This window comes from Loxodonta africana, chromosome 26 (assembly GCF_030014295.1).
Source record: "Loxodonta africana isolate mLoxAfr1 chromosome 26, mLoxAfr1.hap2, whole genome shotgun sequence".
NCBI classification, from domain to species: Eukaryota; Metazoa; Chordata; class Mammalia; order Proboscidea; family Elephantidae; genus Loxodonta; species Loxodonta africana.
Genome location: NC_087367.1, coordinates 39,021,860 through 39,038,028, shown reverse-complemented (window position 1 = coordinate 39,038,028; position 16,169 = coordinate 39,021,860). Strand labels below are relative to the sequence as shown.

Here is a 16,169-nt window from a genome sequence, read left to right as displayed (position 1 = left end):
AAAATTGAAAAAAGAGAGAGATAACTAATTATGAGATAGAAATAGAAACCAAAACACATTGTTCACTTCTTAGTGGTGGAGCATTGTTTCTTAACCATAGCATTACTCACACTTCCCTTACATGATGAGGGTAGCCTCTGGCCCAGTTCCTCCTGCAGTTAGCTTTAGAGTTCCCCCTGACTAAGCTCATCAGTCTTAAGATGTGAGAATGACTGTGCCACTGTCTTCTGTGGGCATAGGGCGAGGGTGTGCATATGAAATGCAGAGTCCGTATTGGCCATGATGCTGTGATGGTGTGCTATTGAAGAATTGTAAGGGCCTGTGCCAGGATAGCTTCTGTGCCTCCTTCCTTATTTTGGGGAAGTAAAGAAGCAGCAGTTCTAGAGCTGGGATGAGGTAAGATATGGCAGCCCTATGTAGGACTGAAAACAACATCTACCCTGCTTTTTTGCAGTGTCTGATAACGTTACTGATTATGCAAGGAAAAGGTAACTAAGAATTTTACATTGTGGTGAATTTAAGTAAATGTGGTTTAATTGGAACAGATCATTACTCTTCTTAGTGTGTTATTATATTCTCTTTTCTTACAGGGGCCAGATCATCAAACAATTTTATTTAACCATGGTGCAGTTCAGAATATTGCTCACCTACTAACCTCAGTGTCCTACAAAGTAAGATGTTAAAAATTATGGCCAGATTTTTATAACTTGTTTTTGGTTTCTAGAGTCCTGCTTTAGAAAGAGGCCCACATATTTTATTGCTTCTTTGATAGGTATGATCAATAATAATATTTTATCAGTAATATGGGGCGTTGTTTTACCTATAGAATGCTCTTTTAAAAAAAGAAAGCAAGCTTCCTTCGTATTTCCATTTTTTCAGGATATGGTTGTGGTGTGAGTTGCTATTGATTTTACCTGTGATCATTAATAGTATTTAAAGTCGTTCCTTGTTTATATAGAAATATATAGAAAAAGTGGCATGCTATATCCAGAAGATTTTGAATTTCATATTTGAGAAATTTATTTAGCCACAGTGACTCAAACTTATAGCGTATATTCACATACGCATCAACATTTAACATGTGTTCTGTTTTGTATTTTGAGTTAAAAAGTCAAGTTTTTAGGTTTGTTCACTACATTTTCTCTGCTGTCTGTTACATATAGGTGAGCAGCATCATAATGTATTATCAGGCATTGAGTTAAAACTTTGGCCATTCATTGTTGCCTATCTAGCAAGTTGTAGCAAATTTGAGAGTTGGGACATTGTTCTTATTATGTTACATTAGACTTGGGTATGCCAGGAGTTCCCTGCAGAGCAGGGAAGCAGTAATTTTTGTCTTTTATCCACATGCACTGATTCTAGCCTGCTCTTTTGGTCCTTAGCATTATTACAGGCTAAGGCCTGCAAATGTGTACGTTCTTCCTATACTTCAGACGTCCAAAATTCCGTCTTGGTGAACAGTTCACAAGGGTAGGCATGGAGGATGGAGCCAGACTGAGACCAGCCAGAGCCAGGGGAAGGAAATACACACTGAGAGCTGCCTTATCTGCTCTGCCCATGCAGAAGCTGACATCAGTCAGATTTTATGTCTAGAATCAGTTGCTTGGTACTTTTTATTGCTCCTCTTCTTCTGTGTCCTTTAGCTTCATTAATTCCACCTGCTCTTCTTCTATTTCTTTCTCTCCTTTTCCTTGCTGGACTTCCATATCTGCCATAACAAATTTAAAAACTTACAAGTTGTGAAAGGAAAAAGTGTCTGGTAACATTGCTGTTTTGCCACGGCAGCATCATTGTCAGTGTCATTAAGATGCTCCAGGTTCCACCTGTGGGCACATTCTTGTGTTGTAGAGCAACGCCTAGGTGAGGAACAGGGCTTCTTCATACCCCAGTGATCTTTCCTGCTAACCTCCGATTCCACACAAGAAAATCATGTATAGACTCCATCTTGGAAATGACTAGATCATCTGGTGAAAATTGATCCAGACGAAGAATAATGGCTCTTAGAGGAGCCTTGGTCTTACCAGCATTGTATTTGGTGCAGTGTTGTCCTTTTAACTTTGATTAGGGATTGATCTAGTTCAAGTTGGTTAGTTCTTCCTTACTATTTTTTCTATTACTTCAAAATTAATTTTAGCTTTCTATAGTTCATTTTAACTCTTAAACTGTACTGTTCAGATGTCAAGTGTTATTTTTATTCATTTGAGGCCTTTTGTTAGTATTTTAAACATGTTTAATTTAGTTATTTCTTTAGAAGAAGAGTTCAGATTCTGAAAGATTAAGATTCTTATTTGAAAAATTCATATAAATGCTTATTTTGTTCATTTATTTTTACAGGTTCGAATGCAAGCACTGAAATGCTTCTCAGTTTTAGCTTTTGAAAACCCCCAGGTATCGATGACCCTGGTAAATGGTAGGCTGGAACTTTTAGTTGAACTACATGATTTAATTAATGAACTTTGTAGATTAAAGAATTTCATTAATCCTTCTTTGTTTTATTTTTAGTTTTGGTTGATGGAGAATTGTTACCACAGATTTTTGTGAAGATGTTACAGAGGGATAAGCCTATTGAGATGCAGCTCACATCAGCAAAATGGTAAAAGTCAAGACGATGGGAAGAAAGACAGTGTTTTATCAATACCCTAGAGTATTTTTGGACAGCCTAATTAGCTAACTTTCAATCAACATCTTGTTTTGGGATTTTGAAATCTGGAAATCATGGGATTGTCTCACACTTTATTAAATGGATGTGAGCATTTTCCTCAGTTTACTATTAGTAGTATGCAGAACAGGAACTATAATATAACATCTAATGCTACAGAAAACTACTTTAATACTTTCTCAACTTATTCTCTTTGTATTTCAGTTGAAATAATACAAAATTAGATCAGATTTAACTAACATATATTGTGCTAAGTATTAAGCCAGGAAAATATAAAAATGTAGAGGCATGGAGAAAAGTTGAAATTACCAAGGCATGGTTTCAGAGAATGCGCTTGCCCATCTTTAGAAGAACAAAACAAAAAAATCCCCATAGAAACGTGACAGTTTATAAGATAGTTAGGTTCTTATTAGTTCTTATTGGTGTAATTCCTTGCTCACCTGAGCACTCAGCACATGATCATTCTGTGATTACTGTCTTCAGCAAATGTGTTGAACACGTGTTGTATAGGGTTCTGTGCTAAGTGAATTGTTGAGTATCAGTATGTAAGAACCTGTGTCTCTCTAATGTTTTGGTGAGAAATTTTCAAAGAATTATTCATGCATTTATATTTATTGCTTATCTATTATTTATTTGTATTTTTTGTTGCTTTTGTCTTCAGAACTGAGCATTTGCCTTGTTAGTAATGTTCTCATGTAAAAGGTTTTAAAAACAATGTGGTAGCAAGCCTCAAGATACTAATAACAGCTATACAGAATGCAGTCCTTTACAATACAAGTAAAAGAATTTTACTAATTTGCTTAGAGCTGTCTATAAAATCCAAAATGGGGTGTTTAGGTTTTTTCCTTCAGCTTACTAAGGAGTCTAATTTAAAGAGGAAATTCATTAATTTAAATTTCTGAGGTGCTTAGTGTTCACTGCCTGCCTAGGGAATTCAAATTAATTTTATTCTTATTCAAAGCAAGATATAATTGTGAAGATAAATTGTTTTTAATATACCCAAATCATTGACTCGTCTCCAAAGCCACTGCTGGAAATCTCTGAATGGTTAGTTAATTTCTGATGGATAGTTATAAGTGGTATAAGTTAAATGCCTATTCTGTGGTACTCCTACTGCTGTTGGAGTTGGAATAGCCCAGACTAACTTCATTTAAAGTTTGATACTCTGTTAACCTTGTATTTTATTTTTAATGATTTTTTTCTTCCTTTTTATTATGGAGGAGGCCTGGTGGTACAGTGGTTAAGCATTTATTTGGCTACTATCCAGAAGGTCAGCAGTTCGAACTCACCAGCCGCTCCTTGGAAACTATGAGGCATTTTTACTCTGTCCTGTAGGGCTGCTGTGAGTCGGAATTGACTTGATGGCAATGAGTTTGGGTTTTTTATTATGGAAATTTTCAAACATAAAAATACAAACAAAAGTACAAAGAACCCCCTCAATGTCCCCAGCAAAATTTATCAACTCATTAGGACATTTATTTTTAAAAACAATTTTGTACGTATTTTTTTAAATATCTGGCTTATTGTCTGTATATATCAGTTAGTTCTCTTTACCTGAACCCCTCAGATAAGAGAATGTCAAAACCTTTTCCCTCAAGAGGAATGATAGTACTTGTCTTTTTTTTTCACATAATATCTTAAAGGCAAGCAAAAACTTACTTTCTGCCATCTTATTCCAGTTTAACTTATATGTGTAGAGCTGGAGCAATTCGTACAGATGACAGCTGTATTGTATTAAAGGTGAGCTAATTAATTCTCTCAAAAATATATTGTAAAAATTATCCAGTCATGTAAATGTTGAATGTAAATATTAGTATTCCTGTTTGTTTTTTACGCATTAATAATGGTATGTGTGCATAGCATAAAATAATATTAAACTTTTCACTGGAATGCCACGTAGTTTTAAAAAAATGGTTTTAGATGTATTTTGAAAGTCAAAGTGAAATAGTCCTTTCCTTATCACAAATTCCCAGTTTTTATAGTAATTAGGAGGACATAGAATTTGCAAATTCAGGTGAAATAGGTAATACTATATTCTTGATTTTCATTCAGTTTGCAACATATTTTGTAGGCAAGCAGTTTGCCAACTGTATAGATAAAGACTTTATATCACTGCTATGGTATATAATCAAAAGGCATAATGAGAGATAATAAGTAAATGATGCATAAAGGCAATCATCATCATCGTGGTTTGTCAAATGCAACTAGAACTCAGAAAAACCTGGGGAAGAGACCAGTTCTAAAAGTCATAAGACCTGGGTTCTGGTTTTAGCACTCTAACCACTGGTTGGCTTGATAACCTTGGGCACACCCAGACTCCTAATGCAAGTGGAGGCAGTTATTCTTGCCTATCTATCCCACAGGGTTATTGTGAGGATGACAATATATTAAATACATTAAAATTTCTTATTAGCTATATAGAACAAAACAAGTATAAATAAATTGATCGTGTGCTGTATAATGAATGTGAAATATCTAATTGTCATTGTTCAAAAGGTGAAAGCAAGGATAAAAGAGCATTAAGAAGACTAATGTTTGCTTTAGTCTTTGGTGAAGAGCCAATTTAATAAGATCTGATGACTCCCTAAATAAACAGCCCTATATAGAGTGCTAAGGAATGGCATACACATGACCTTGGTTTATTTACTTCTCAACCCTTCTTTTCTTCCTTGTTTAAACTAAGTTAATAGTATCTTCCTTGTGGGGTTGTGAACATTAAATTCAATAATCCATGTAGAGTATGGTATTGGTAAATATACCATACATTGATAAATATATCTTATTATTCAAAGAAAAAATAAGAATATATCTTACCCTCATGAGCCTAGGATTGAGTTGTAGAGCCCGAACTAATATGTAGGAAATCGATAGTGATCAGTAAAGCACTAAACTCTGTGGTAAAGATGTAATAGGAACTTAGAAAACATCAGAGCACAGTCGACTGCAGTAGTTGAGGAGGGGACCCTATAATTACAACATTTCAACTTATACTTCCATATTGTCCTTTAAAGCAGATTAATCAGCCTTAGAAATAGTAAGGACATGGGATATTTTCTTGAAAACCTAATGTAGATAAATCACCAAGACCAGCGACCAAGATTTTCGAAGGACCACAGAGGTGAATTTGGACTAGTTGATACCACCGCCATTCCAAAAGTGCTTGGGAAAAGCTAGGAACTGTGACTGCTGCATTTCACTTGCGTTATAGGAGAACTGGTGGGATCTGAATAATGCTAAGATCACCAAATTTTTAAAGCTATATTTTGTTTTTGCCACTGTAGATGTTAATCTCCAAACAAAAAATAACATCACAGCCATACTACTTGCTGAGGAAATAATAGCATAGTTTTTCTAAAGCAAGATTTTTTCTGATCAAAGTACTGCATCTCTTTTAGGTAAATAAATACATACGTGGAACAGAACCCTCAGAAATAACTTGTTAGAGATCCTTAAATGTCTTTTATAAGGTTGTATAAAAACCTTCAGTCTTACCGATCACAAAAGCCTGATTAGAGTTTGTATTGATATAGTTTGAATGTATGATTAGCATTTAGTATGTCAGTTCACAAATGATTAATATGTACTGAATTTGTTTGTTTTTGCATTCCAAAAAAAACCTTTCATTATTTTTTTGGAAGTCATTAAGGGAAACATTGCCCATAAACATGACTCCCAATAAAAACCATTGAGTTGACTCAGGCACTATCTGCCTCCATCAAACTGTCTTTACCTTTACCAAAAAATAAATAATTAATCTCACTGCCTTTCAGACATTGCCTTGTTTGGTTCGAATGTGCAGCAAGGAGAGATTACTGGAGGAGAGAGTTGAAGGAGCTGAGACACTGGCATACCTGATTGAACCAGATGTTGAGCTACAGAGAATTGCTAGCATAACTGATCACCTCATTGCCATGCTTGCTGATTATTTCAAATACCCCAGCTCAGTGAGTGCCATCACTGATATTAAAAGGGTATGTTTTCTTTTCCCTTTCAGAAGCTCAAGAGAGAGATCTTTTTTTTACTGCTTCCAACTTTGAAACAATTGATAATTACAGTTCAACACCCTTTAAAATAAAGAAATCTGTTACTTTTGCTAATGTATATTATATTGCTTCAGAAGTTTTTAAATCTGATTTAATGTTTATTGTTAGAAGTTTTTATACTAAGCAGATAAACAGGAAAAAAGACAATTCCATCCCTAACTCCCCACTAAAGCCCAAAGCTAGTGGGGTCTGTGAGCTGGGCATTGACATATCAACATCATCTGATCCTATTCGAGGTCACAGGATCATCCCTGTTGCTGTCTCTCCTCATTCTTTAGGTCAAGAGTAATCTTTTGTCACAGGTGTCTAACTGGCCTTTTTTTACCCTCCACTGTAGACTTTTCATACCTTTTCTTCTAACTTTTGCTGTCTCCTCTTTTCTCCACTTTTATGCTGTGCTTTGGGCCTGCTGGTGGTAGCTAGAGGACCATTTAACCCCTAGTTTGGGTTGCTAAAGGACCGAATTTTGCTAACTTCTTCTCAAAATATAAGTTTCTTAGAAGAGATAGATACTCCCTTTAACTTTTTGCTTCTCAACCTGTTTGTCAGATCCATTTCTCTAAGCATAAGAGATGTCACTCTATAAGAGAAAGTTTGTTTAAACAGGCTGTAGTAGGGAAAGCATTGCCCCTTAATTAGCAGCCTCTACTGTTTCTACTTTTTTATGCTGATGGTCCCTTTTTTTTGAATAGTTGTTCTCTCAACTTCCCTGTGTTCCTCAGTCCTAAACCTCTCAGCTGCCTCATCCAGAAGGCAACTGTTCATTTGGCGTTGAATATTAAAAATGAAACTGTTACGGTTGTGGCTGTTCTCTGCCTTAGGAAGGGCCCAAAATAATATTCATCGACATTTGCATTAATTATGTACACTGACCTCTGTGTATTAAAGTTAGGTGTTTGTTCTTCCTTCGGTAGTGTTGTTTTTTCCCAATAGACGTGACGGGGTTAATTGAAGTAGATACGCTCCCTTGCCTGTTTTCCCTCTGGCCACTTCTTGGCGCAGACACTGTATCACATTGGTACAAAGATACATGAATAAGCCCTAACTGTGACCTCACAAATACCCTGAGTTGACCACCCCAGCAAGCCAGGTAAAATACTTTGATGGCCGTGAGAGTGAGGAAACATAGTTAAAAGATCTTTGGTGGACATGAGGATGAGGAAACATAGTTATAAAAACTTCTAGCCTATGCATATGCAAATCGTTTAATATGTAGAAGACCCTTTTGTTAGGAATTTTCCATTTCATTTTCATCATGGTAAAACTGGAATGGCAAAAATTATTTAAAAATAACCTAACACCAAATTTTGTATGAATTTGTTTTGTCATCTTTAATTTTGATGATCGGTTATCTAATGGTTTCTGACCATAAGCCTATAGCTACTAGAGTCGTAGAGAAAGTCTCACATGTCGATACACCAGTGTGTGATTTTCAAGGTGTATTAGTTCAAATCAGTATTCTAATACATGTTATGACTAGTAAGTAGTTGAGACTTTAGAAGTAACTATTTTAGAACTTACATATCAAAATGAGTATTGTATATTGGAAAGTTCCTCCTGTAATCCATCAGTGGCTGCTTTGATCAGAACAGTTTTGAAACTACCCTTACCAGTTCCCCTCAGAACCATACCAGATCAGTTTCAGTTTTTTTATTGTGTTTTTCTTTACCTTAAATGATATTTACCCAGCTGGATTTCCCCATCTTCTCCCACCACAATCAGTGGCTATTAACTTAAAACTCTCTTAGTTGATAAAGGTATGCCACTGTCATGGTTTTCTAGCCATATGCCATTTAGCTCCTTAGGAGGTTTCAAAAAAGGCCTAAGAATGTTATGAATAACACTTACATCATAGGATAACAGTGAACTTTTTCAAGGTAACTTCTTTGGTGAAACTGGTTTTCGTTTGGTGATATAGTCAGGTTTATGGAAGAATTGATAACTTAAAAAGCCAGTTATGCATGTAGAAGAATAGGATTAATTGTTTTATACCAGTAAGTAATTTTAGTAATTTTCTTTAAAAAAAATTCCAGAACATAAATTTTTGATAACTGCAATAGCTTAAGAATAGCTAGTAATGATTATTATGGCATATTGTTTATTAAGCTTTTTCACAAAAGGATCCGTGTTTCTAAAAGATTTAAATGCAAATTATTTTTAATTGGGTTTAGGTGAAAGTTTATAGCTCAAGTTAATTTCGCATACGAAAATTTGTACACACATTGTTACACGACCCTAGTTGTATTCCCTAAAATGTAACAGTACACTCCCCCTTTCCACCCTGGGTTTCACGTGTCCCTTCCACCAGCTCCGATGCCTTTCTGATTTCTCATCCTGCCTCCTGGCAGGAGCTGCCCATTTAGTCTACTGTATCTGCTAGAACTGCGAAGCACACTCTTCACGAGTATTATTTTATGTTTTATGCTCCAGTCTAATCTTTTTCTGAAGAGTTGGCTTTGAAAATGGTTTTAGTTCTGGGTTAACAGACAGTGCGGGGGCCATGTCTTCTGGGGTTCCTCTAGTCTCAGTCAGATGACTAAGTCTCGTCTTTTTACGTGAATTTGAGTTCTGCAGCACACTTTTCTCCTGCTCTGTCAGGGACTCTGTTGTGTTCCTTGTCAGGGTGGTCATTGGTGGTAGCTGAGCACTGTCTAGTTCTTCTGGTCTCAGGCTAATGGAGCCTCTGGTTTATGTGGCCCTTTTGTCTCTTGGGCTAGTATTTTCCCTGTGTTTTTGGTGTTCTTCATTCTCCTTTGGTCCACGTGGGTTGGGACCAATTGATGCATCTTAGATGGCTGCTCATAAGCTTTTAAGGCCCCACATGCCACTCACCAAAGTGGGATGCAGATCATTTTCTTTTTTTTTTAGTTGTACTTTAGATGCAGGTTTACAGGCAAAATAGTTTCTCATCAAACAATTAGTACACAGATTGTTCTGTGACATTGGTTAACATCACCACGACATGTCAGCACTCTCACTTCTCCACCCTGGGCTCCCTATACCAGCTTTCCTGTTCCCTCCTGCCTTCCATTCCCTGCCTTAGGGCTGGTGCGCCCCTTTGGTATTGTTTTGTTCCATGGGCCTCGTCAATATTTGGCTGAAGAGTGAACCTCAGGAGTGACCTTATTTCTGAGCTGAAAGGGTGTCTGGGGGCCAAACTCTCAGTGTTTCTCCAGTCTCTGTCAGGCCAGCAAGTCTGATCTTTCCTTCTGAGTTAGAATTTTGTTACTACATTTTTCTCCAGCTCTATCCAGGACCTTCTATTGTGATCCTTGTCTCAGCAGTCAGTGGTGGTAGCCGGGCACCATCTCGGTGTACTGGATTCAGTCTGGTGGAGGCCGTGGCAGATGTGGTCGATTAGCCCCCTAGACTAATCTTTCCCTTGTGTCTTTAGTTTTCTTCATTCTTCCTTTCTCCTAAAGGACCGAGACCAGTGGAGTATCCTAGATGGCCATTCACAGGCTTTTAAGACCCCAGATGCTACTCACCAAAGTAGGATGTGGAACATATTCTTTATAGACTGTTGTTGTTGTTGTTGTTAGGTGCCATCGAATCAGTTCTAACTCATAGCGATCCTATGCACAGCAGAATGAAACACCGCCCAGTCCTGAGCCATCCTTACAATCATTGTTATGCTTGAGCTCATGTTGCAGCCACTGTGTCAGTCCACCTGGTTGAGGCTCTTCCTCTTTTCTGCTGGCCCTGTACTCTGCTAAGCATGATGTCCTTCTCCAGGGACTGATCCCTCCTGACAACATGTCCAAAGTATATAAGACGCAGTCTCACCATTCTTGCTTCTAAGGAACATTCTGGTTGTACTTCTTCTAAGACAGATTTGTTTGTTCTTTTGGTAGTCCATGGTATCTTCAATATTCTTTGCAAACACCACAATTCAAAGGCATCAATTCTTCTTCGGTCTTCCTTATTCACTGTCCAGCTTTCACATGCATGTGATGTGATTGAAAATATGATAGCTTGGGTCAGGCCCACCTTAGTCTTCAAGGTGACATCTTTGCTCTTCAACACTTTAAAGAGGTCCTTTGCAGCAGATTTGCCCAATGCAATGTGTCTTTTGATTTCTTGACTGCTGCTTCCGGCTGTTGATCGTGGACCCAAGAAAAACGAAATCCTTGACAACTTCAGTCTTTTCTCTGTTTATCATGATGTTGCTCATTGGTCCAATTGTGAGGATTTTCGTTTTCTCTATGGTGAGGTGCAATCCATACTGAAGGCTGTGGTCTTTGATCTTCATTAATAAGTGCTTCAAGTTCTCTTCACTTTCAGCAATCAAGGTTGTGTCATCTGCATAATGCAGGTTAATAAGTCTTCCTCCAACACTGATGCCCCATTCTTCATTCACTCCAGCTTCTCGTATTATTTGCTCAGCATACACAGTGAATAGGTATGGTGAAAGGATACAACCCTGACGCACACCTTTCCTGACTTTAAACCAATCAGTATCCCCTTGTTCTGTCCGAACAACTGCCTCTTGATCTATGTAAAGGTTCCTCATGAGCACAATTAAGTGTTCTGGAAGTCCCATTCTTCACAGTGTTATCCATAGTTTGTTATGATCCACACGGTCAAATGCCTTTGCATAGTCAATAAAACACAGGTAAACATCCTTCTGGTATTCTCTGCTTTCAGCCAGGATCCATCTGACATCAGCAATGATATCCCTGGCTCCACATCCTCTTCTGAAACCAGCCTGAATTTCTGGCAGTTCCCTGTCCGTATAATGCTGCAGCTGTTTTTGAATGATCTTCAGCAAAATTTTGCTTGCGTGTGGTATTAATGACATTGTTCACTAATTTCCACATTCAGTTGGAACACCTTTCTTGGGACAAGGCACAAATATGAATCACTTCCATCAGTTGGCCAGGAAGCTGTCTTCCATATTTCTTGGCATAGACGAGTGAGCATCTCCAGCGCTGCATCTGTTTGTTGAAACATCTCAATTGATATTGCATCAATTCCTGGAGCCTTGTTTTTTGCCAATGCCTTCAGATAAGCTTGGATTTCTTCCTTCAGCACCATCGGTTCCTGATCATATGCCACCTCTTGAAATGGTTAAACAATGACTCATTCTTTTTGGTTTAATGACTGTGTGTATTCCTTCCACCTTCCTTTGATGTTTCCTACGTCATTTAATACTTTCCCCATAGAATCCTTCAGTATTGCAACTTGAGGCTTGAATTTTTTCTTCAGTTCTTTCCACTTGAGAAATGTCGAGCATGTTCTTCCCTTTTGGTTTTCCATCTCCAGCTCTTTGCACATGTCATTGTAATACTTTGTCTTCTCGAGAGGCCCTTTGAAATCCTCTGTTCAGTTCTTTTACTTCATCAATTCTTCCGTTTGCTTTAGCTGCTTGATGTTTGAGAGCAAGTTTCAGAGTCTCCTCTGACATCCATCTTGGTCTTTTCTTTCCTGCCTTTTTGATGATCTCTTGCCTCTTCATGTATGATGTCATTCCACAACTCATCTGGTCTTCAGTCAGTAGTGTTCAGTGTGTCAAATCTGTTCTCCAAATGGCCTCTAAATTCAGGTGGGATATACTCAAGGTCATATTTTGGCTCTCGTGGACTTGCTCTGATATTCTTCAGTTTCAGCTTGCACTTGCATATGAGCAACTGATGGTCTGTTCCACAGTCAGCCCCTGACTGATGATATTGAGCTTTTCCATCGTCTCTTTTCACAGATGTAGTCAATTTGATTTCTGTGTGTTCCATCTGGCGAGGTCCATGTGTATAGTTGCCGTTGATGTTGGTGAAAGAAGGTCTTTGCAATGAAGAAGTAGTTGGTCTTGCAAAATTCTATCATTCGATTTCTGGCATTATTTCTATCACCAAGGCCATGTTTTCCAACTACTGAGCCGCCTTCTTTCTTTCCAATATTTGCATTCCAATCACCAGTAATTATCAATGCATCTTGATTGCATGTTCAATTTCAGACTGCAGCAGCTGATAAAAATCTTCTATTTCTTCATCTTTGGCCTCAGTGGTTAGTGCATAAATTTGAGTAATAGTCGTATTAACTGCTTTTCCTTGTAGGCATATGGGTATTATCCTATCACTGACAGCGTCGTACTGCAGGATAGATCTTGAAACGTTCTTTTTGACAATGAATGCAACACCATTCCTCTTCGAGTTGTCATTCCCAGCACAGTAGACTATATGATTGTCCAATTCAAAATGGCCAATACCAGTCCATTTCAGCTCACTAATCCCTAGGATATTGATGTTTATGCATTCCATTTCATTTTTGATGATTTCCAGTTTTCCTAGATTCATACTTCGTACGTGCCAGGTTCCAATTATTAATGGATGTTTGCAGCTGTTTCTTCTCATTTTGAGTCATGCCACATCAGCGAATGAAGGTCCCGAAAGCTTTACTCCATCCACGTCATCCACTACTTTGAGGAGGCAGCTCTTCCCCAATCATCTTTTGAGTGCCTTCCAACATGGGGGGCTCGTCTTCCAGCACTATATCAAACAATGTTTCGCTGCTATTCCTCAGGTTTTCACTGACTAATGCTTTTCAGAAGTAGACTGCCGGGTCCTTCTTCCTAGACTGTCTTAGTCTGGAAGCTCAGCTGAAACCTGCCCTCCATGGCAGACCCTGCTGGTATTTGAATACCGGTGGCACAGCTTCCAGCATCACAGCAACATGCAAGCCCCTACAGTACAAACTGACAGACATGTTATAGATTATGTTGTGCCACTTGAGCTAGACATTCCCCGAGATCATGGTGCCCACAGCCCTCAACCCAGCAGTTTGGTCCCTCAGGGAGTTTGGATGTGCCTATGGAGCTACCATGACCTTGCCCTGTACAGGTTGTGATGGCTTCACCAGTATTGTGTACTATCTTACCTTTCACCAAAGTTTGCACTTACCTATTGTCTGTTAAGTGTTTTTCCATCCCCTCCATCGTAATCATCAAAGATTGTTTCTTTTTGCATGTAAACATTTTCATGAGTATTTACACTAGTAGTGTCATACAATATTTGTCCTCTTCTGATTGACTTACTTCACTCAGTGTAATGCCCTCCAGATTCATCCATGTTATGAGATGCTTCACAGGTTCATCCTTGTTCTTTATCGTTGCTTAATACTGCATTGTGTGTATGTGCCACAGTTTGTTCATTTATTCATATGTTGATGGGCATCTAGGTTTCCATATTTTTGCCACTATGAACAGTGCTTCACTGAACATGGATGTGCATCTGTATATCCGTGTGATGACTCATATTTCTTCAGGATATATTATCAGGAGTGGGATTGCTGGATGATATGGTATTTCTATTTCTAGCTTTCTAAGGAAGCACCATATCGTTTTCCGAAATGGTTACATCATTTTGCATTCCCACCAGCAGTGCATAAGAGTTTTGATTTCCCCACAGCCTCTCCAGCATCTGTTATTTCCTGTTTTATTGATTCATGCCAGTAATGCTGGGCTGAGATGATATCTCATTGTGGTTTTGATTTGTATTTCTCTGATGGCTTGAGATCGTGAGCATTTCCTCATGTGTCTTTTGGCTGCATGAATGTCTTCTTCGGTGAAGTGTCTGTTCATTTCCTTTGCCCATTTTTTAATTGGATTATTTATCTTTTTGTTGTAGAGGTGTTGAATTTTCTTCTAGATTTTAGGGATTAGACCTTTTTCTGATTTGTAATAGCCAAGAATCTTTTCCCAGTCCGTAGGTTCCCTTTTTACTCTTTTGGTGAAGTCTTTTGATGAGCTTAAGTGTTTAATTTTTAGAAGATCTCAGTTATCTAGCTTATCCTCTGCAGCTTGTGTGTTGTTGGTTGTGGGTTGTATCCTGTTAATGCTGTGTATTAGGGCCTCTAGTGTTGATCCTATTTTTCCTTCTATGAACCTCGTAGTTTTTAGCTTTAAATTTAGGTAGTTGATCCGTTTTTAGTTAGTTTTTGTATATGGTATAAGATATGGGTCCTGTTTCAGTTTTTTGCAGATGGACATCCAGTTGTGCCAGCACTATTTGTTAAAAAGACTGTCTTTTCCCCATATTATGGATTTTGGTCCGTTGTCAAAGATCAGGTGACCATAAATGGGTAGATTTACATCTGGGCTCTCAGTTCTGCTCCATAGGTCAATGTATCTATCGTACCAGTACCAGGCTGTTTTGACTACCGGAGCTGTATAGTACATTTTGAGTCAGGTAGTGAGAGTCCTCCTACCTTATTTTTCTTCAGTAGTGCTTTACTTACCTGGGGCTTCTTCCCTTTCTATATAAAGTTAATGATAACTTTTTCCATCTCTTTAAAGAATGTTGTCGATATTTGAATCGGTATTGCATTGCATTTGTAATTGTAATTTGTAATTGTCATTTTCACAGTGTTGAGTCTGCCTATACATGAGCATAGTGTGTTTTTCCATTTATGTTGTTCTCTTTTGGTTTCTTGCAGTAGTGTTTTGTAGTTTTCGTTGTATAGGTCTTTTACATCCCTGGTTAGATTTATTCCCAAGTATTTTATTTTTTTAGGGGCTTTTATAAATGGTATTGTTTTCCTGATTTCCTTTTCATCATTCTCTTTATTTGGTATATAGGAATCCAACTGATTTTCGTATGTTTATCTTGTATCTTGCTGCAGTGCTGAATCTTTCCATTAGTCCCAGTAGTTTTCTCATGGAGTCTTTTGGGTTTTCTATGTATAGTATCATACCATCTGCAAAGAGAGAGTTTAACTTGTTCATTACCAATTCAGATGCCCTTTATTTCTGTTTCTTGCCTTAGTGGTCTAGCTAGGACTTCCAACACAATGTTAAATAGGAATGGTGCTAAAAAGGGCATTCTTGTCTTGTTCCTGTTCTCAAGGGGGATGTTTTCAGCCTCTCTCCATTAAGAATGATGTTGGCCATTGGTTTTGCATAGATGCCCTTTATAACATTGAGACATTTTCCTTCTATGCCTATTTCATTGAGCATTTTTATCAGGAATGGGTGTTTGTCGAATGCCTTTTCTTCATTGAGATGATTATGTGATTTTTTTCTTTTTATCTATGTGGTGGATTACGTTGATTGCTTTTATAATGTTGAACCATCCTTGCATACCTGGTATGAATTCTACTTGATTGTGGTATATTCTTTTTTTTGTATTCTGCTGAATTCTATTGGCTAGAATTTTGAGAATTTTTGCGTCTATATTCATGAGTGATATTAATTTGTAATTTTTTTTTTTTGTGGTGTCTTTGCCTGGTTTTGGTATCAGGATTATGCTGGCTTCATAGAATGAATTCAGAGGTATCACTGAAACAGTTTGAGTACTGGCGTAAGCTCTTCTCTTAATGTTTGGCAGAATTCTCCAATGAATCCATCGGGGTCAGGACTTTTTTTGTTGGGAGGCTTTTTTTCATTACCTTTTCAATCTCTTCCCTTGTTATGGGCCTGTTCAGATTCTCAACACCATTTTGTGTTAGTTTGGGTAAAACCAAACACGAAACCTACT

The 16,169-nt window shown here is 37.8% G+C and overlaps 1 protein-coding gene across 7 annotated transcripts in view; it reads left to right on the top strand.

Moving 5' to 3' along the window:
• The window catches only part of ARMC8 (armadillo repeat containing 8), a 179,786-nt gene that overhangs the window by 92,506 nt on the left and 71,111 nt on the right, over positions 1–16,169 (top strand). For all 7 annotated transcript variants that reach the window (XM_064277268.1, XM_064277272.1, XM_064277271.1 and 4 more), the window contains 5 exons: positions 591–671; positions 2,335–2,410; positions 2,503–2,593; positions 4,339–4,399; positions 6,430–6,630. In XM_064277268.1, coding sequence (XP_064133338.1) covers positions 591–671; positions 2,335–2,410; positions 2,503–2,593; positions 4,339–4,399; positions 6,430–6,630 — 510 coding nt within the window. The remainder of the gene's footprint in view (positions 1–590; positions 672–2,334; positions 2,411–2,502; positions 2,594–4,338; positions 4,400–6,429; positions 6,631–16,169) is intronic.